Source organism: Falco peregrinus, chromosome 7, assembly GCF_023634155.1.
Source record: "Falco peregrinus isolate bFalPer1 chromosome 7, bFalPer1.pri, whole genome shotgun sequence".
In the NCBI taxonomy this organism is placed as follows: Eukaryota; Metazoa; Chordata; class Aves; order Falconiformes; family Falconidae; genus Falco; species Falco peregrinus.
The window spans coordinates 17,584,122-17,601,776 of record NC_073727.1 but is presented as its reverse complement, the minus strand read 5'-3'; the positions used below and the strand labels follow the sequence as shown (position 1 = coordinate 17,601,776).

The 17,655-nt window shown below is 67.0% G+C and overlaps 1 protein-coding gene across 2 annotated transcripts; it reads right to left on the bottom strand.

Annotated features, from left to right (window-relative positions):
* Nucleotides 1–726: 726 nt before the first annotated feature.
* On the bottom strand, nucleotides 727–17,092 carry DPYSL5 (dihydropyrimidinase like 5). Of its 2 annotated transcripts, XM_055811222.1 has the most exons (13): nucleotides 17,019–17,092; nucleotides 11,487–11,751; nucleotides 9,579–9,737; nucleotides 8,615–8,794; nucleotides 8,437–8,505; nucleotides 8,139–8,183; nucleotides 7,784–7,859; nucleotides 6,758–6,914; nucleotides 5,423–5,564; nucleotides 4,902–5,044; nucleotides 4,611–4,818; nucleotides 2,977–3,145; nucleotides 727–2,051 (listed from the first exon to the last, which is right to left on the bottom strand). In XM_055811222.1, the coding sequence occupies exons 2-13, from the start codon at nucleotides 11,745–11,747 to the stop codon at nucleotides 1,966–1,968; spliced, it is 1,695 nt and encodes a 564-aa protein (XP_055667197.1). In that variant the 5' UTR covers nucleotides 11,748–11,751; nucleotides 17,019–17,092; the 3' UTR covers nucleotides 727–1,965. The 2 variants fall into 2 exon arrangements, with proteins under 2 accessions (XP_055667197.1, XP_027634989.1); XM_027779188.2 differs by lacking the exons at nucleotides 2,977–3,145; nucleotides 17,019–17,092 and having other exon boundaries at nucleotides 11,487–12,504.
* Between the last annotated feature and the right edge of the window lie 563 nt (nucleotides 17,093–17,655).

The window sequence follows — 17,655 nt, the reverse complement described above, 5'->3', positions numbered from 1 at the left end:
CCTTTTGAGACCCCTCGGGACCTCCCAGAGGTCCCCATGCCTCCCCTCCCCCCAGCCCACAGGGATGCCCCGGGACACCCCAGCTCTCCCCTTACCCCCCATCCCTACCCTACAGACCCCCAAACCCTCTCTGCACCCATGGGTGCATTCATGCACCCCAGCAGTGTGTGTGCATGTGCCCCCACCCTCCCGCTGCGGTGATGTGCAACTGGCATAGCTGCCTGCAGCGGTGCTGCTGAGATGCCTCGGCCACATGGTGGCTAGGTCAGCTCCATGTGCCCCCCACATCTCCTCGTGCCCCCCCGGCAGGTCTGCGGCTCCTGGGCCCTGCTTGTCCCCAGCGCTGCAGCCGCGGGGACCCCTGCACACCGGCTCCGGTGCTGCCATGGTGGCCACATGCCAGTGGCTCAACCTGGGGCATCCCATGTGCAGGAGTTGGGGTTGACCTGCCAAGTCTGTGTCCCTGCACACGTGGCGGCTGCTCTCCTCCTCCAACAGTACCCAGCCACGCTCAGGGAATCTGAGGGGGTGTGGGGGGTCACCCTCCCGAGGGCTGGTGTGCCGGGGGCTGACGGACATACATGCAGGGTGGCCATAGGGACAGTCCTGGAGCACACTGCCATGCACACTGGGCAGTGGGGCGATGTGGAGCCCACTGCACACCTCACCCCAGGCTGGCCCCCCCAGCCAGTCCCCCCCAAGCAGGCATCGAGGCTGGGTGCTGTGAGAACTGTCTTTAATGAGCAAACAGAAATGTACTGCAGGTTCCTAAAAACGGCCAATATGCAACTACCCAGGGGCGGGCAGGACCCCCGCGCCCACCCGGCCCCCCCACACACCTACAGGGACCAACTAGGGGGACAGGGCACAAGGGACAACTCACATCTGACACCACCACGGGGCATGGCTGGGGAGGGGGCAGTGGGGCGGGGGCACCCACCGGATAGCACCAGTGCATGGCGGGGGACATGGGTGGGGACCCCGCTCTGCTGCGGCCACAGGGACCCCGACCTGTGCCCACTGTGGGTGCACGGGAGTGTCACCAGCCTCAGGGTCCTCGGCAGCACCGCAGTGGGACGTGGAGGGGTCCTGGCATGGCATGAAACAGGTGCTGCCATCGTGCACAGAGGGATGGGGACGTGTGTGTACGTGCATGGACACCTGCTGAGGAGTACATGTGTGCACACATGTGCAATGAGCATGCACACACAGAGTGGTCAGGAGCCTGCTAGAACCTTGCACACGTGTGCACACGTGTGTGCAATGAATATCTCACCAAGACCATGCATGGTGTGGCACACGTGTGCGCATACACATGGCAGTGAGGAGCCTGCCAGCACCTTGCACAAAGGGAGGCACACGTGTGCTATGAACATCTCAGACCACGCTTGGTGTTACACACACATGTGGACACACATACCGCAGTGAGAAGCCTGCCAGCACCTCACATGGTGGGATGCACACGTGTGTGCCAGCGGACAGCTGTCAGCCCCACGCTGGTGCAGGCGTGTGCATGCTGGCTGCTGGCTGCCCCGGCGTGGGATGGGCCTGGGCATCCCACAGGGGGCCAGAGCAGGGAGGGGGGTGGGGGCAGCCCGGGGGTGGGAAGGGCGGAGGGGGGGGGTCCCTGCTTCTCCCCTAACGCTAGTGACACAAACCACTTCAGAGTATTTCCACGTGATGCACAAACAAGTCAAAAATTCACTGATCCAAACCCAACGTGCAAACAGAAAAGGGCCAGGGCAGACCCACCCACTGCCCCATCCCCTCCCGCCGGCTGGGCCGTGGCCCCCTGGCCCACCGCACCCAGCTGTCGGCTCACGTTGCTGGCACGGCCCCGCCGGCAGGACGGGGGCCAGGCAGGGCCCCCCCGGTGCAAGGGGAGCCCCACCAGAGCCGGGGTCCCGGCGGGGGTACAGCATGGGGACGGCACCTGGTCCTCAGTTGGGGGACATGTCCCCGGCTTTACCAAATGCCGCTCGACCGGCCTCCGGGGGGAGCGAGAATCCGGGCCGAAGCTCGCTTTGGAACGTGGTCATCGATCTGAGAACCTGCCGGACAGACGGATGGACGGCATGAGGGCCGCCGGTGCCAGGGCGAGAGCCCGATGGCCACCCCAGCACCTCCAGCGTGGCCAGCAGCCCTGCTGCCAGCACCCTGAGGACAGTGGGTGCTCTGTGTCCCCCTGGCTCTGTAACAGCCACACTCCTGCCGAGAGTGGTAGGTGGGCACCAGTGCTTGTGCAACTCTGGCCACGCTGGCACTGATGCTCGTGACCCACTGGGTCCCAGCGTCCTGCTCCAGGGGGTCAGAGTGGCCAGGTCCCATGCCCGAGTGTGGTGCCAGCAGGGAGCATCGCCCACAGCTGCTGGCCCCGGCACAGCCAGCACCGAGCTGCGGTGGTGGTGAGCGTGGGCAGCACCGGGTGCCGCAGCTGAAGCCAGCCCCACTCCTGCTCCAGGCCCCCAGGCCCACTCCTGCTCCAGCACAGCATGTGGCTTGGTCCTGTCTGGCACAGGGCAGCGCCATGGTGGCTGCAGGGTGGGATGGCAGTGCCAGCTAGGGCCGCCGGGATGCCCCCCAATCCCTCTGTTCCTGTTCCTGGGGACAAAGGTGCCTGCTGGGGTTGGACACAATGCATGCGCCGGCTCAGTCCTACCTGCCCCAGCCACTCCCAGCCCAGCATGAACCCCCGCACGGCACAGCCACACGATGGACGGTGCATGGAGGGACAGGCTGGAGGGGCTGCGGGGCCAGGGATGGGGTCAGCTTCCTACTCTGCCACAGGCGCAGCAGGGCAGCATGGCCCTCTGCCTCAGAGATGGGGGGTTGCACCCTCAGGGGTGTTGTTGGTGGGGACACCCTGGATAGGTGAGTGCCTGGCCGGTGCCCGAGAGCCGCCGGATGCGGGGCTGCCAGCGAGCCCTGGAGTGGGGCTGGGCACAGGGCTGGGGCTGCTGGGACCCCCACTCTTACCGGACAGGCTGAAGCTGGACTCGTGGAGGTCCCTCATGCCCCCGTGTCGCGTGGCGGGCCGGGTGGGCGTATCGGCCAGGGGCGTCCCCGTCTCTTTTTTCCCGGCATGCACAACCACGGCCACATCCCCCAGGTATGGGGTACGATCCACACCCCGCAGCTTTAAACTCTGCCAGAAGGGAAAGAAAAAGCAGAGAGAGCGTCAGCCCAGCGGGCACTGCGCCGTAATGGGCGGGGGGCTGCGGCCAGGGTGCAGGGGGAGCATGGGGGGACCCCGCAGTGTGAGCAGGGTTAGGGGTGCCAGGACCTAACAGCGGGGTGCGGATCAGCCGGGTGTTGGGAGGGAAGGAAGGAAGGGGGCCAGGGCATGCTGTGGCATGGGGAGTGGGCTGTGGTGTGGGGAGGGGTACATCTTGGGGGGCACTGAGTGGGACACTGGCTGGGCTGTGGGGCTCCCTGTTCAAGAGGTGCTGGTGCGGAGCGGTGCCAGAGCAGGAGCAGAGTCTGGGGGAGGCAGGTGACCCCAGCGGCGCAGCCCCTCGCCTGTCTCCCTGCTGATGACAAGCCGCACACACCACCCCCACCCCCCCAGCAAAGTGCAGGTGAGTGTTTGGAGGGGACCACACAGGCAGGTGATGCCCTGTGTCCCCCCCAGCCATGCACGGCTCCAGCCACACACCCTGGTGCTGGCCACCGGTTCCCAGCTCCCTGGGACAGTGATAGGACCCCCTGGCTGTCCCTTTCTCTCACAGCACCAGCACCACGTCCTGCCCCTCCAGTGCACTCTATACACCAAGCAGGGGCTGGTGAAAGGCGGGGGCATGGAGGGGTCCGCAGGACTGGGGGCTGCCAGAGCTCCTGGGTGTCATGCCTGGGCAGCCCTGGGGACCCGCGAGGGGTCTGGTGTGTGGGGGCCGTGCCCCTTGAGCACAGCGGGTCAGCAACGGGACGAGGGGCCAGCGCTGCAGGATGAGGGCACTGGGTCGGGGGACAGAGGTGGGGAGAGGGGCTTCTGTGGCCCCACCAAGCATGGCAAGACCTGTCCCACAGCTGGCAAGCGCATGCCCTGGTGTCCCCTCCTGTCCCAGCCATGTGTATCCCTGCCCTGGGGCACGTGGGACCACCATAAGCTGCGAGGTGCCTCAGGGGGCTGCAGAGGGCAGAAAGCCCAGGACAGCAGCCTGCAGCAGGTCCTGACACTTGGCATGTGCCTCACATGCATGTCAGGACAACTGCCAACCAACTGTCCCCAAACCCTCTGCACCACCAGCACGTGGAAGGGTGGGGAGCTGAGGGGGGTCCTCCATCCTACACCCACCCGCAGGGACCGCACTGCTGGTGCTTGCCCCTGGCTGGGCACCACCACTGCCATCCTTGCCCCTGCATGAGGTACACTGCGCTCCCGCTACATGATGTTCCAGGGTGGCACCGGCTGTGGCATAGCGTGGCACTGGGGTGGCACAGCACTAGGTGGCACAGACCTGTCCTCCCAGCACTGGCAGCACTGACCCACATCTCTGGGACCACTGCCAACGCTGTCTCCCTTGGCCCCTCCAGCAGCCAGGAGCAAGGCACGGCACAGCCCGTCCCCACACTGTGGCACAGCACCGGCACGGCCCCTGCTGTCCCTGTACCTTCTCCCGCTGCACCAACTTCTTGTAGACGGAGTCTGGGAAGGAGCGGAGTGGGCAGAACTTGCCAGTGCCCTCAGCACACATGAAGACACCGTTCTCGTAGACCACACGCCCACGGCTGATGGTGACCAGGGGCACGCCATGGCACCGCATGTTCTCGTAGAGATTGATGTCCCCTCCCTGCACCTGGGTGCTGGCCGAGATGGTCCTGAGTGAGGGGGATGGGGTGTTGAGTGGGTGCCCATCGGCACGGGGAGCCCCCTCCCCAGCCCTGCCGCTGGCTGCACCTACTTGGTGGCCTCGGGGTCCCAGACCACAACATCGGCATCTGCCCCGGGGATGATCCGGCCCTTGCGGGGGTACAGGTTGTGGATCTTGGCAGCGTTGGAGCTGGTCACTGCCACGAAGCGGTTCTCATCCATCTTGCCCCCAACCTGCCACCGGAGCAGGGGAAGGGTGAGAATGTGCCTGGCTGCATTCTGCCCCAGCCCCACAGTGCTGCCCAGCTGCCTGTGCCCTGTCCCTCGTGCTCTGCACTGCCCCCCCCAACACTTTGCGAGGGGCTGCTGGGGCTATGCCTTTTACTAGGACCCACTGGGTTGCACTGGGGAGCACCTAGCCCACCCCATGCTGGAGGGCAAACGCTGCCCAGGACATCCTGTGGGAGCCAACAGAAGGGTTCTCCCACCCCAGGGCCCTCCCACCCCAAACCTCAGCCCAAGCCAGCCCCACTGCTGAGCCCCCCAAGAGCCAGGGAGGCCGCCTCATCCCAGGGTGCCTGTGGGCGGGGGTGGGTGTGCAGGACCCCGTACCACACCACGTTCCCAGATGATGTTCATGCGGTCCTGCACCCCACTGACGCCGTGGGGGATCTTGGTGAAGTCCTCCTTGCCCATGGCTTTCTGCTTGGTGCTGAAGGGCCGGTGGTCGGAGGCCACGATGTTCAGCGTGTCACTGTGGGAGGATGGGGCTGCTGATGGCACTGCTGGGGTGGCTTGGCCACAGCCAGCCAGTGGCAGGGCCCACAGCCAGGAGCATGGTGCCTGAGGAGCTCAGCGCCCAGGGAGTGAGGTGCTTGGGAAGGAGTGTGTGCAGGGAATGGAGCACCTAGGGAGTGGGGTGACCAGGGAACAAGGTGCCTGGGGAGTGGGGTACCCACACAGTGGGGTGCCAGGGGAGGTCAGTGCCAAGGGAGTAGAGTGCCTCAGAAGTGGGGCACCCATGCCATGGCGTGCCTGGGGATCAGGCTGCTCAGGGAATGGGGCACCCATGCAGTGGTGTGCTTGGGGAGCTCAGCGCCTAGGCAGCAAGGTGCCTGAGGAGTGGGGTACTCATGCCAGGTATGCCCAGGGAGCTCAGTGCCCAGGGAATGAAGCACCCATGCTGTGGGCTGCTCAGGGAGCTCAGTGCCTGGGGAGCAGGGTGCTCAGGGAATGGGGCATCCATGCAGTGGGGTGCCTGATGAGCTCAGCACCCAGTGAGCAGGGTGCCTGGGGAGCAGAGTGTGCACATCATGGGGTGCCCAGGGATCTCAGCACCCAGGGAGCAGGGTGCCCAGGGAGTGGGGCATCCAGGTTGTGGGGTGCCAACGGAGGTCAGTGCCTGGGGAGCAAGGTGCTCAGGGAGCTCAGCAATTGGTGACTGAGGTGCTTGGGGAATGGGCACCTAGCAGTGGGGTGCCCAGGGAGCCCAATGCCTGGGGAGCAGTGTGCCTGGGGATTGGAGCACCTAGCATCCCAGGTGCTCAGGGTGTGCTTGGGAAGTGCAGCACCCACAGGGCAAGGCCCTAAGGGAGCACAGTGTCTGGGAAGTGAGGTTCCCAGAGAGCCCCGTGCCCACAAAGTGAGGTGCTGGGAAGCTGGGGTGCCCGAGAGTAGCTCAGGGAGGGGGGTGCTTGAAAGATTGGGTGTCTGGAGCATACAGCACCAGGGGAGCAGGGTGTCTGGAGAGCAGGGTGCCTGAACATGCGGTGCTGGGGTGCTGGGGCAGCCAGACAGCGTGGCACCTAGGAGAAGAACACCTGGCCATGCTGGACAACTGGGGATGCTTGGAGACAACCAACAAGCATGGCAACTGGGGAGGGGGTGCTGGGAAGTGTGGCTGCAGGAAGGGGGTGCCCAGGGCATGGGGTGCCCTGGGTGCCTCACTTGGCGAGCAGGCTCATGAGGTAGGCAGAGGTGTTGGTGTCCAGGCGCAGCGGCGGCACGGTGACGTAGGCAGCAGCATGGAACCAGTCCTGGTGGTAGTAGTGCAGCCCGGTGAGCGTGGCGTGCGCTGTGGTCGTCTCCGCGTACACCACCTTCCCTGCCAGGGCGGAGGCACACGCGTGGGGCTGGGGGCAGCAGGGCACACGTGCAATGGAAGGGTGCACAGGGGCAAGTGTGCAAGAGCATGTGTGTGCTCTACCGGTACTGCTGCAGGCAGCGTGTGCCCCCATCTGGGCACAAGCCCTGTGTCCATGTGTCCTGTGCCTGTGCAAGCAGAGCTGCGGGTGCCCGGTGGCTGTTGGCCCATGTGCGCACACGTGTCCGAGAACACATGCACACACATGTGCTCATGTGTCTGCTCCTGCCTGTGTCCCTGTCTAAGAGTCCACATGTCCCTGTGTGTCCCCATAGCTCCTGTGCTGCACATGTCCATGCCTCTGCATGTGACACAGCCCTGCATGTGCCCATGTCCATGTCCCTTTACACCCAGGACCTTCCCGGTGCCCACATGCACCCTGCGTGTCCCTTGTGCCTGGGTGTGTCTGCATCCATGCACGTGCCCCTTGTTCACACACGTCTGTGTCAGTGTGTGCCTGTGTCCCTGCATGTGCCCCACAACCGTGACCCTGCACAGGCTCATGCCTGCATGTGTGCACTCCTTCACCTGTGCCCGTGTCCCTGCGTGTGCCCATGTCCCCACGCGTGTGGGAGCAGCCCCCACTGCAAGAGGCGGGGCCACAGGATGGGGCGGAGCTACAGGGAAGAGGTGGGGCCTTGACCGAGAGCGCGGCCAGATGGTCGCCACCGCATGGCCCCCATCCCGGGGTATTTTGCCCTAGTGGGGCCAGTCCACACCTGCGCACTGAGCGCAGGGATCCATGTCCCACCCCACTGCCAGCCCGGGGTAGGGGGCACATCCTGCCCTGGGCAGGGCCACCCCTAGGGGTGCCCATCCAGGCGTCCTACCTTGCATCTTGGCGGCTGCAATGACATCCCCTGCAGACATGCTGGAGACGTTCACCAGGTAGATGGGGCAGTGGGTCTGCAGAGAGGGTGTCAGTGTCACCATCCCCACAGTGCCCCAGCTCCGCAGAGGCATCCCTGTGCCCCTACCAGGGCGCTGGGACCTCCCCATGGAAGTGGGGCACCCACCCCCAGATGTAGTGAAGGGGGATGCCCCAGCGGCAGGAGGAGGTGGGATACCCATCGTGGTCTGGCACAGCCATGTGCCACACACCCAGCTCACTTAAGGGGCGGGGACCCCGGCGCAGACCCTCAGCAGCGAGGTTCAGTCCTGGCTGCCCAGCGTGGGACCACTCACCCTGTTGGCAATGGTGATGACACGGTGTGTGGCCTCGGCTTCAAGCTGCGGAGAGAGTGGGCAGTGAGTGCATGGCACAGCATGGCAAAATGCCCCAGCTGGGGCACGGTGCAGTCAGGCATAGTGGCACTGATGGGTGGTGCAAGGATGGGCATGCAGATGGGTGCACGGATGGCACAGATGGGTGCATGGGTGGGTGCACAGGCAGTGCCAGCTATGAAGATGCTCCAGAGCATCCAAGCCATGTCCCAGGCCACACTGCCTGTGCGGTGACTCGGGGATGCCAGCTGTCACCTACCTCTTCGGGTCGGCTGATCTCAATGCCCTCCGGCCCCGTGATGCCCAGGTCCAGCGCCTCCTTTGCTCCCTGGGGAATGGGGGGCTGTCAGCGTGGGGTGACACAGGGGGCTCTGTTTGCCCCAAGCACATGATGGGATGCCCATCACTGCTGGGCACCCCCCAACCCCAGTGCTCACCTCAGCCACCAGCTCGCCATTCTCGGCATGGACCCGGGCGATGGCACCGATGTCACGGCAAGCTCGGAAGACCTGGTAGAGCTCGCTGTCCCGCAGCATGTACAGGTCCTTGTAGGTCATGAACATCTGGAAGGAGTTCACCCCCTTCTCCCGCACCAGCGTCTCCATCTCTGCCTTCACCTGTGCCAGGACAGGGGGGTCAGTACAGTGGCGGGGGGCATGGCAGCTCTGGTATGCACAGGCAGCTGTGAGACCCTCTCCCTCCCAGTTATGGGGCAGATCTGGGATGAGGTGCCCCCCACCATGGGGCAGGGACCAACTTGGGGACACAAGATGCAGGATTTGCGTGTGTGTCCCAGGGTGATCTGGGGAGTGACAGCTGCTGGCGGGGGGGATTTTCTTGCCGTGTCGTGCCATGATCTGGCCCTGGCCTGGCTGCATCCCTGGTGTGTCGGTGGTGGGGGGCACCTGCTCCACACCCATCCTCCCCTGCTCTGCCTGGGGAGGGTCTGGCCAGGCCACGGGGTACACTGGGGCTGGGGTCTCCCTGCAGTGCGGCTGGGAGCAGCCCAGCTTCATTCTGCTCTGGCAGCTTTGGTGGGCATTGCAGGGCCCAAGCATGCTGTGGGACGGGGTCTAGGCACCAAGCAGGGCCAGCCCCTCTGGCCACCCCCATAGGGGTCATGCTGCAGGATGGGGTCCCCCCAGGTTGGGATCACTGTGCCCAGGCACCCTGGTCATTTTCCACCCCAGTGGGGGGCTCAGCCCCGCAGGGAACCTCTGTCCCGCTGAGCCTGGATCAAGGCAGCTCAAAAGGCAGCCTGGGGGCTCAGCCCAGCCCACCCCAACAAGCAGCTAATGGGATCAGCAGGGTTGGGAATTAGCCCCGACCACAGCAGCTGCTCCTGGGCACTTGCTGTGCCAGGGGGCTGGAGCCACACTGTGCTGGCATGGCTGGGCTCACCTTGGGCGCCCACCAAGTGATGCCCATGTGCAGAGCGTAGTCGCAGCAGACCTTGGGGTCGGCCAGGCTGCGGCATTTCTCATAGGCGTCCAGCAGCGAGGTCTCCTTGTCAGGCAGGACGTGGCCGATGATCATCGTCGTCCCTCCCACCAGGGCTGCCTGTGGGTTACAGGGGACACCAGCGGTGTGGGGCCGATTCGCCCCACAGGAGCGGTCTCTGCTGCCCATGCTGAGGGGTAGCACTAATCCTGCCCGGCAATGAGCAGGGCTAATCCCCTGGGTGGCCAAGCTGGGATAGCTGCATGTGGGGCACAGTGTTGCCTGCAGGCAGGGATCCCCCAGCATCACCCTGGGGTGCCAGCCCACCCCTCACAGTGCCCTGGCCTTGCTGGCACCTGCCCAGTTGCAGCTGCACATCTGGGTGCATGACATCTGGAGAGTCCCAACCTGCTGCTCACTGGGGCACCAATGCCTCCCTCCAGCACTGATCACTGGATTTGGGGTGTCAGGGGGATGCCCTACCTGGGCTACCCACGGGCCTGGGCAGCAGGGTCCCCACAGGCCCCCCCAGCTGCGCCCCCCACATGGGGCCCAATCTGGGATGGGGCTGCCCAGCCCAGCCCCAAGCAGCACAGGGGCTGCAGGGAGAGCCCCCCGGCCATGGCAGGTACGGGCAGCAGGGCAGGCACTGTCGCACCTGGCAGCGTCCCCAGCTCACCCAGCCCGGCTGATCCCCAAAGCTCCTTTACCAATTGGCCCTGGCAGGCTGACGCAGGCCAGTGGTGCCGGCACAGGCTACAAGGCAGCCTGCCAGGATGGGGATACGGAGCAGGCACGCCATGCCTGTGGTTGCTGCACCAGCCCCCTACCCTCCAGCACACCTCTGTGCCTCTCCAGACCCCTTGCTGCACCATGGCATGGGGCTGGCCCCCCATCCCCTTTGCTGCAGCAGCCATGGGAGAGCTGAGCCCCCTGCCCAGGGACACTAAGCACCCCAGGGCCGGGCACGGCCAGTGCCACAGCGGCACAATGGCTGCTCTGTACAGGGTGCTGGAGCCAGCCAGCCCCAGCACTGCCCAGGACAAGCCCGCGCCGGTCCCTTGACACCTCCAGGCAGCGGCACCCGGTGCATGGCACCACTGGCCCACAACAGGGCCCTGCCACACAGGGAGGGGCAAGCCAGGCTGGCACCACAGAGCACCCCCATGGCAGTGTGCTGAGCAGGCCTGGGCTTGCCATGCCCTGGTCTGGAGCTGGATGAGCATCCCCCCCCCAGCAAGGTCTGCAGGGCACCAGGGGGTCCCCAGTGCAGGAGAGAGCACATTCGCTGCATGCGGGTGGGCTGCACCCCACGGCGACTGTCCCTGCCAGCGTGCCCACCCTTCTGCTCACCCTCTGGGGCTGGCAGCAAACATGGCCAGGCAGGGGAGCCAGGCTGCCGGATGCCTGGGCCAGGGGCTCATCTGCCAGGAAGTGGCATCTTTCACTCTCTGCCCCATGCCAGCAGCATCACCTCATGGGGAGCACAGCTAGCAGTGCGTAGGGAGCCACGAGAGCAGAGGGGCCCCATGCTGGCACTGGGTGCCAAGTTCCCAGTGAGAGAGGAGGATGCTCACAGCAATGGGACCTGATGGATGGGGACACAGGGACAGGCAGTTGCCATGCCAGGCTGTGGGGGAGCTGATGCTGCTGGCTGCCCGCAGTGCCGGGGCAGAGAGCCTGCCCACACCACACAGCTCCCACTGGTGGGCTTGCCTGGCATCCGATGCTCCATGCTGACCACCTGCAGTACCACAGTGGCCAGGGAGCCTTCCCTGAGCTGGGAGCAAACCCACCCAACCAGGGCTTGGGGTGTGGGCAGGTAGCATACCCGGGGGGGCGTGGGGAGGGGCTGCGGCCAGGGGGTACCTTGGTGCCATGGTAGAAGTCATCCACGCAGGTGGCATTCATGAAGGTCTGGTGGAAGTGGGTGCTGGTGTCAATGCCGCCCGGGATGACGAGCTTGCCAGTTGCATCAATGACCTTGGCCCCACCAGGGATCATGAGCTCACGGCCGACTTGCTGGATGATGCCATTCTCAATGTAGACATCTGCCTCCAGCGTGCAGTCGTCGTTCACCACCTTCCCCCCCTTGATGAGGATCCGCATGGTGGCCGCGTTGGCGAGCATGGTGCTGTGAGGGCAGGTGTCAGCCCTGGGGCAGCTGTGGGCTGCCCCAGTCCCATGCAGCCCCCCGGGGCCGGGGGTTGCTCAGCCCCATTGCCTGCTATGGAGGTCCCAGGCTGGGTCAGTGCTGCTGCCAGGGGGGTGAGTACCCCTTGTCAGCATGGGGTCCCAGTGCAGGCAGGCAGGGCTCTGGGCAGCTCCGCGGCTGCGCATCTAGAATGCCCATCCCCGCCCTGAGCCATGTCAACACTGGATTATCCTGGGAAATCCACAGAGCGGGGGGGCCCCGGGTGCCAAGTCAGGGGCTGCCACACTGCTGAGCCCCCCTACTCCAATGACATTAGCCTGCACCCGGGCCAGTGCTGCCTACCTTGCAGTCTCAGCACCCAGAGCCAGCCACAGAGCAGGGCTGCTGGACCCTGAGCACTGCCAGCCCCACACACTGCCCGCCCTGCTTCCCCCGGCTGCAGGGTGAGGCAGGAGGCTGAGCCTGGCTGCTGGTGTTGTGTCCACCAAGGGGATGCTGCTGGGGCTTCTCCTGGGGCACAAGTACCCATGCCTGGGGGAAGCTGCCTGCCTTGTCCCGGCAGCACTGCAGGGCAGCCAAGGCTGGCATGGAGAGTGCCAGGCTGGCACCACTCACCAGGACCTCTGCCCCACAATCCCGCATGGTGCCAGCTCTGCTGGAGCCCCCCTGCACTGCTCCAGGGCTGCTTTCTCCACAGACCCCCGGCAGCAAGGGGCGTCCCCAGACACAATCTATAACTCATTTGGTAGATTAAGGTCAAACGCAATCGACCTGCCCAAGCAGGGACGGCACGTGCCGGCTGTGTGGGCACCCTGGGGGCATGAGGTGGGCTGGGACTCCCCCAGAACCCACCCCGACATGCCTCTGTAGGGACTCACTGCAGGCCCCCCCCCCCCGCCGCCCAGGGCCCCCCAACAGCGCTGCCTCCCCTCCTCCAGACAGCCAGGGCGCAGGGGCGAGCAGCACAGCACTGCCCAGACTTGCTGCCCTGACTGTGGGGAAGAGCCCACAGCAGTGCCAGGCCAGCACCGAGCAGCCCCGGTGTGAGCAGGGCCCCAGTCCCACCCAGTGTTCCCAGGCCCCAGGATGGGCACAGCACATGCTGTCCGTGTCACGACGCCGGGGCCAGCGCCGAGCCGTGGGGCAGAGGGTGCTGCTGGCAGGAGCATGGTCCCTTGCGGCGGGGGACTGGCCCAGTGCCCCCACAGCCTTGCCGCTGCTCCATGCGGATACCGGGGCACTGCTCTGAAAGGACTGTCCTGAGCATGTGCCAGCAATTCCCAGCCAGCCAGCAAAACGCCTGCTCGGCAGCAAATGGCTTCCCCGGGCGCTGGACCTGGCCGGGAGCAGTGGCAGCCGGCGAGGCTGAGCTGGGACTTGCCGGCAGCTGAGCATTCCCGGCACTGTGGGCAGGAGCAGCTGCTTGGGGAGGGTGGGTGGCCGTGCCCACCACAAGGCCACAACAGTGTGGGGCTGGGGGCACTGGGAGCCCTTCCCCAGCCAGCTCCTGCCCCAGGGCTCTGTGATGGTGGTGCCAGCCCGTGCCTCGTCCCACTGCTCACTGTGGCATGGATGGCAGCGAACACCTGCTGGGGTGCTGTGAGCAGCCCCCCTGCCACAGGGAACGCTCCTGGGAAAGGCATCCCTCTCCGGGCCAAGAATGCTGCTGCCATGCACAGCTGCGCCAGCTGCCGAGGGGTGGCAGAGGAAAACGGGTCCTGGAGGGGCCAAAGTGGGATGGCAGTGACCTTCCTCCTGGCAGCAGCTCCTTGTGCAGCATGGTGCGCTGCCATGGCATGCTGGGCACCAGCACCCTAGCCTGGCTGGTCCTGGGCAGCCCCTGCCCATACCTGCCCCCCAGCTCTGCCTCAGGCACCTGGGAAAGCCACTGCCCTGTGCAAGGGCTGTGTTGGGGGGCACCCGGACCCATGGCTGCACTGCTGGGGACAAGAGGGATGAGGGGGACAAGGGGGCAGCCCCAGGCAGAGACGTGCTGAGCCCCCACGCCAGCAGCAGCTGGGATGGGGCAAGATGCCAGCCAACCTTGGTGGGGTGAGCACCCACAGGACACGTGGTGGTGTCCACTGACCCCATGAGCCCCCCCGGACCCCAGGGCAGGGGATGGCTGGGCAGGATGGTGCCGGTGTGGCACAGAAATGGGGGTGCAGGAGGGAGGTGGTGCATCATACCCTGAGATGAAAGCAGGTTGCTGTGATGGACAGATCTGGAGCGCAGCAGTGCATGGGAAGGCAGCCCGTGCCAGCTCCCAGTGGTGCCACAGCACCCTCCCACCCTGTGGCATGGGCAGGGCCCCCTAGCATGGGTTGGGGATGGGTGGGGAGATGTCACCCACTGTGACCGATGCTGCAGAGACTGGGATAGGAGCTGGGCACCCCTGGGGTCCCACACAGCCTGGCCAGCCATGGGGCCTGGCTGCCGGCTGGATCCGTGAGGTCTGGCACAGGTGGGCAGGTGGGCTCTCCAGCCCCACAGCTCTGGCCCCATAAGCAAGCCGGGGGAGAGGGTGGCTGCTGTGGGTGTGCTGGGAGGGGGTGAGTGTGCCAAAGCATGGCAGTGTAGTGGGCAGCAGCAGACACACCAGGGGCGAGTTGGCAGTCGTGGGGACACGGGATAGCCCAGCCTGGGCTGGACATAATGCACAGGTGAGGGCTGGCAGCTCCACACACTGCCCATGGCTTTGGCCACCGTGCAGCTGCCCATGCTGCCACCTCCGTGCTCCCCCTACCCTGCTGCGCCGGGCCCCTTTCCTGCCACCTCCTCAGGGGTTCCAGCCAGTCACCCCCTGCACGCAGCCCCGGGAGAGCCCTGCTACCCCTTGCCTCCTGCACCACCAGCTGCCGCTCCAGCTGGCACACCGGTCCCCATGCCCACCACAGCCCCTCTGACATGCCAGTTCCCCCCCAGTCCCCCCAACTCATGCTGAGCATCCCCAGGGGCTCTGTCCCTCTGTCCCCCAGCCCATGCTGCAGCGCCAGTGCAGCACAGCCTGTCCCGGGAACACTGGGCTCTGGCCTGTGCCCCAGCAAGCCACTGCGGTGCGGTGGCACAGCCAGCATCAGGCAGCAGCGGTGGCGGCTGCTCGCTGGTGCGGCAGGCAGGAGCTTTCTGTGAGACAACAGGTCCCCCCGGCAGGGCAGAAACACAGCGTCAGCATTGGGGGGGCCGCGAGCATCCTTGGGGACCCCCTGCCCAGACCCACCACCATAGCCAGTACCGGTATGCCACAGGCTGCCGGCTCAGCCGTTCTTGGGTGCTGCCGGCAGCCTGGCCGAGCCCTGGGAGGCGGGGGGCCGCAGCGGCGCTTCCCGGCATACAAAGCAGCACAGCCATCTCGGGGGGCTCGCAGCCCCCCAGCGCCTGCCGGCTGCTCTGCTAGCCCTGAGCCGTGGGGGCTGGCGGGGCGGGGGTGCAGGAACAGCTGTGACCCGGGCAGGACAAAGGGACCCTTGCCCCAGCAGGGGCTGCCGGGGGGGCACCTGTTGGGGCCGGGGTGGCTGCTGGGCCTGGCCTTTGTGCCGGGACGGTGGGGGCTGCGGCGCGGCCGCACACAGAGCTGCATTGTGTGGCGAGGTCAGGGGCTGCTCCCACACCAGTCCTCCCATGGCCCCTCCACCGCCCCCCGCTTTTGTCTGTGCTGGAGAGCCCCCTGGCACCCATCCTGCCCGGCACCTACCCTGCCCCACCTGGGCCCTGGCAGGGACTCTCCTTTGTCAGGGGCCAGGCTTGGTGACCGTTCCCTCCTGGGCAGGATCAGCCCTGCCAGTGACACCAAACCACCACCACTGCCTGGCCCTGGCTGGAGGTGGCAGCTGGGTGGCCATCTCCCCCTGCCTGGGAGATGCCTCTTGGGGGTCACAACTGTCACATCCCCCCTGCCCTGCCCTGTCCCCGTCTCCATGACTGACACAGCCAGGCTGAGCACCTGCATCCCGCTCCAGCGCTGCCTGTGGGGCCCGGGCTGCCCTGCCCCGCTGCCGGGGTCCCACTGATGTCCCCCCCGGCCAGGATGAGCTCCGGTGCTGGGGTGACTGAGCCACCACCCTGGGAGGGTTGGTGACACCCAGGCTGCCCCGCGGTGACCAGGGGACCATGATCCATGGGTGAAGGGCCAGGGATGCTCCGGCAGAGCCGGTCACCTGGGATGCTGCAGGCGTGCAAACAGCCGGTCCCGGTCCCCGCGGGCACCTTGGCACGGCACGCGCCACGGCACAGCCACACCCGCGTGGGTGCTGGAGCGCGCTGCCGCCGCAGAGGGGTGCTGGGGCCCGGCAGGACCCCCAGTCCCGCTCCGGGCTCGGTGCTTGGCGTGTGCCGGGGACCCCAGGGTGTGCCGGGTGGGTGCGTCGCGGCTGTCACTGCGGCAGGCCGGTGGCATGCCGGGCACCGCACCCGGGGGTCCTGCCAGCCCCTGGGGGGCCCGACCCGGGGCTGTGGCGTGGGGGGCACTGGGCAGGGAGCCGGGCTGCCCGCTGCCGGTGTGGGGTGCCGGGTAGGGCGCAGCCCCGGTGCGGGGGCGGACGGCGGGCGAGGGGTGGGGGCGCCAGGGCGAGGGGCGGCCCCGGTGATGCCGCGGCGGGGCCCCGGTGCCCGGTTGCCGGGGGCGCGGCCGGGTCCTGGCCCCGGGGCGGCCCCGCAGACAAAGCCCGGTGCCGCCCAGCACAAAGGATGCTCCGAGCCGGGGCGGGGCCGCCCGGGAGCCCCCGCGGAACAATGGGCCGGGCCCGGTGGGACCCCCGCCTGCCCCCACCACCCCCCGCCCGCCCTGGGGGCCCCACTCCGCCGCGCCCCGCGCACCTGCTACTCCGCACCCGGTCGCGACAAGGCGCAGACGAGGGAGCCGGGCCTGCTCGGGCGGGGCGGCCCCGTGGCCACACCCCGCCGAGGCGAGCCCCTCGCGCTGCCGCGACACCATCGCCCTGTCGCGACGGGTGACTCGCCGTACGTGGGCGGGGTCCGCACACAACCTTTCTGCCCCGCGATAGCCCACAAGGGATCCCATGCGGAGGCGGCGAGGCACTCCCCCTCCTCGCCTGTCGCGATGCACGCACCTGTCGCGATTATGCCACCCCCCGCGACAAGTCAGGTCCCACCGGTGCGGGAACGTGCGGAAACCGCCCAGCCCAGCCCACACAAGCCGAGCCGAGCCAAGCCAAGCCGGCCCGGCCCGGCCTGGCCTGGCCTGGCCTGGCCTGGCCCCGCCCCGCCCCGCCCGGCCCCGCCGGTACCTCCCGCTCCCGCTCCGCTCCGCTCCCGCTCCGTGCTGCGCCCGCCGCGCTCCCCGTCCGCGATCGCCTCTCACCCAAACCTGCGCGGCAGGGGCAGGGCCTGCCCGCCACCTCGGCCAATCGCCGCCCGTCTTCCCCGCCGGGGGAGGGGCCCGGCCCCCCCAGCAGGGTGCGCTGCGCGTGGCCTGAATGACAGGCGGAGGGGGCGGGACTTGCGGCAGGACCCCGCCCAGCGGCGCCACCTGCCCGCTCAGTTGCCGTGGTGACGGGAGCCGGCACAAAGGCGCGCGGGGGCGGCCCCGAGTGACCCCGGCCCCCCTGGGACCCCATGGCATCCCTGCAGACCCCCGTGGGACCTTGTGGCACGCCTACAGACTCCCATGGCCGCCATGGCCCCTCCATAGACCGACCACCTATAGAGCCCCATGGCCCCCCTATACATCCCTATGACAGCCCTATAGACCCCCCCATGGACCCCTGTGGGACCTTATGGCACCCCTGGAGACCCCCATGAGACCCCTATAGATCCACATGGCCCCCTGTGGGACCCCATGGGACCCCTATAGACCCCGATGGGAGCCCACAGCCCCGTATAGGACTCCTCCATAGCCCCTTCTGACAACCCATTCCCCCTCAC

What these genes read in the sequence shown, in the direction of transcription:
- DPYSL5 (XM_055811222.1), bottom strand. Translation starts at nt 11,747, where the DNA reads ATGCTCGCCAACGCGGCCACCATGCGGATCCTCATCAAGGGGGGGAAG. An exon ending in AGATCAGCCGACCCGAAGAG is followed by an intron (nt 8,184 to 8,436) that starts GTAGGTGACAGC and finishes CTCTCTCCGCAG; the next exon opens with CTTGAAGCCGAGGCCACACA. An exon ending in TGCAGCCGCCAAGATGCAAG is followed by an intron (nt 6,915 to 7,783) that starts GTAGGACGCCTG and finishes CCGCCCTGGCAG; the next exon opens with GGAAGGTGGTGTACGCGGAG.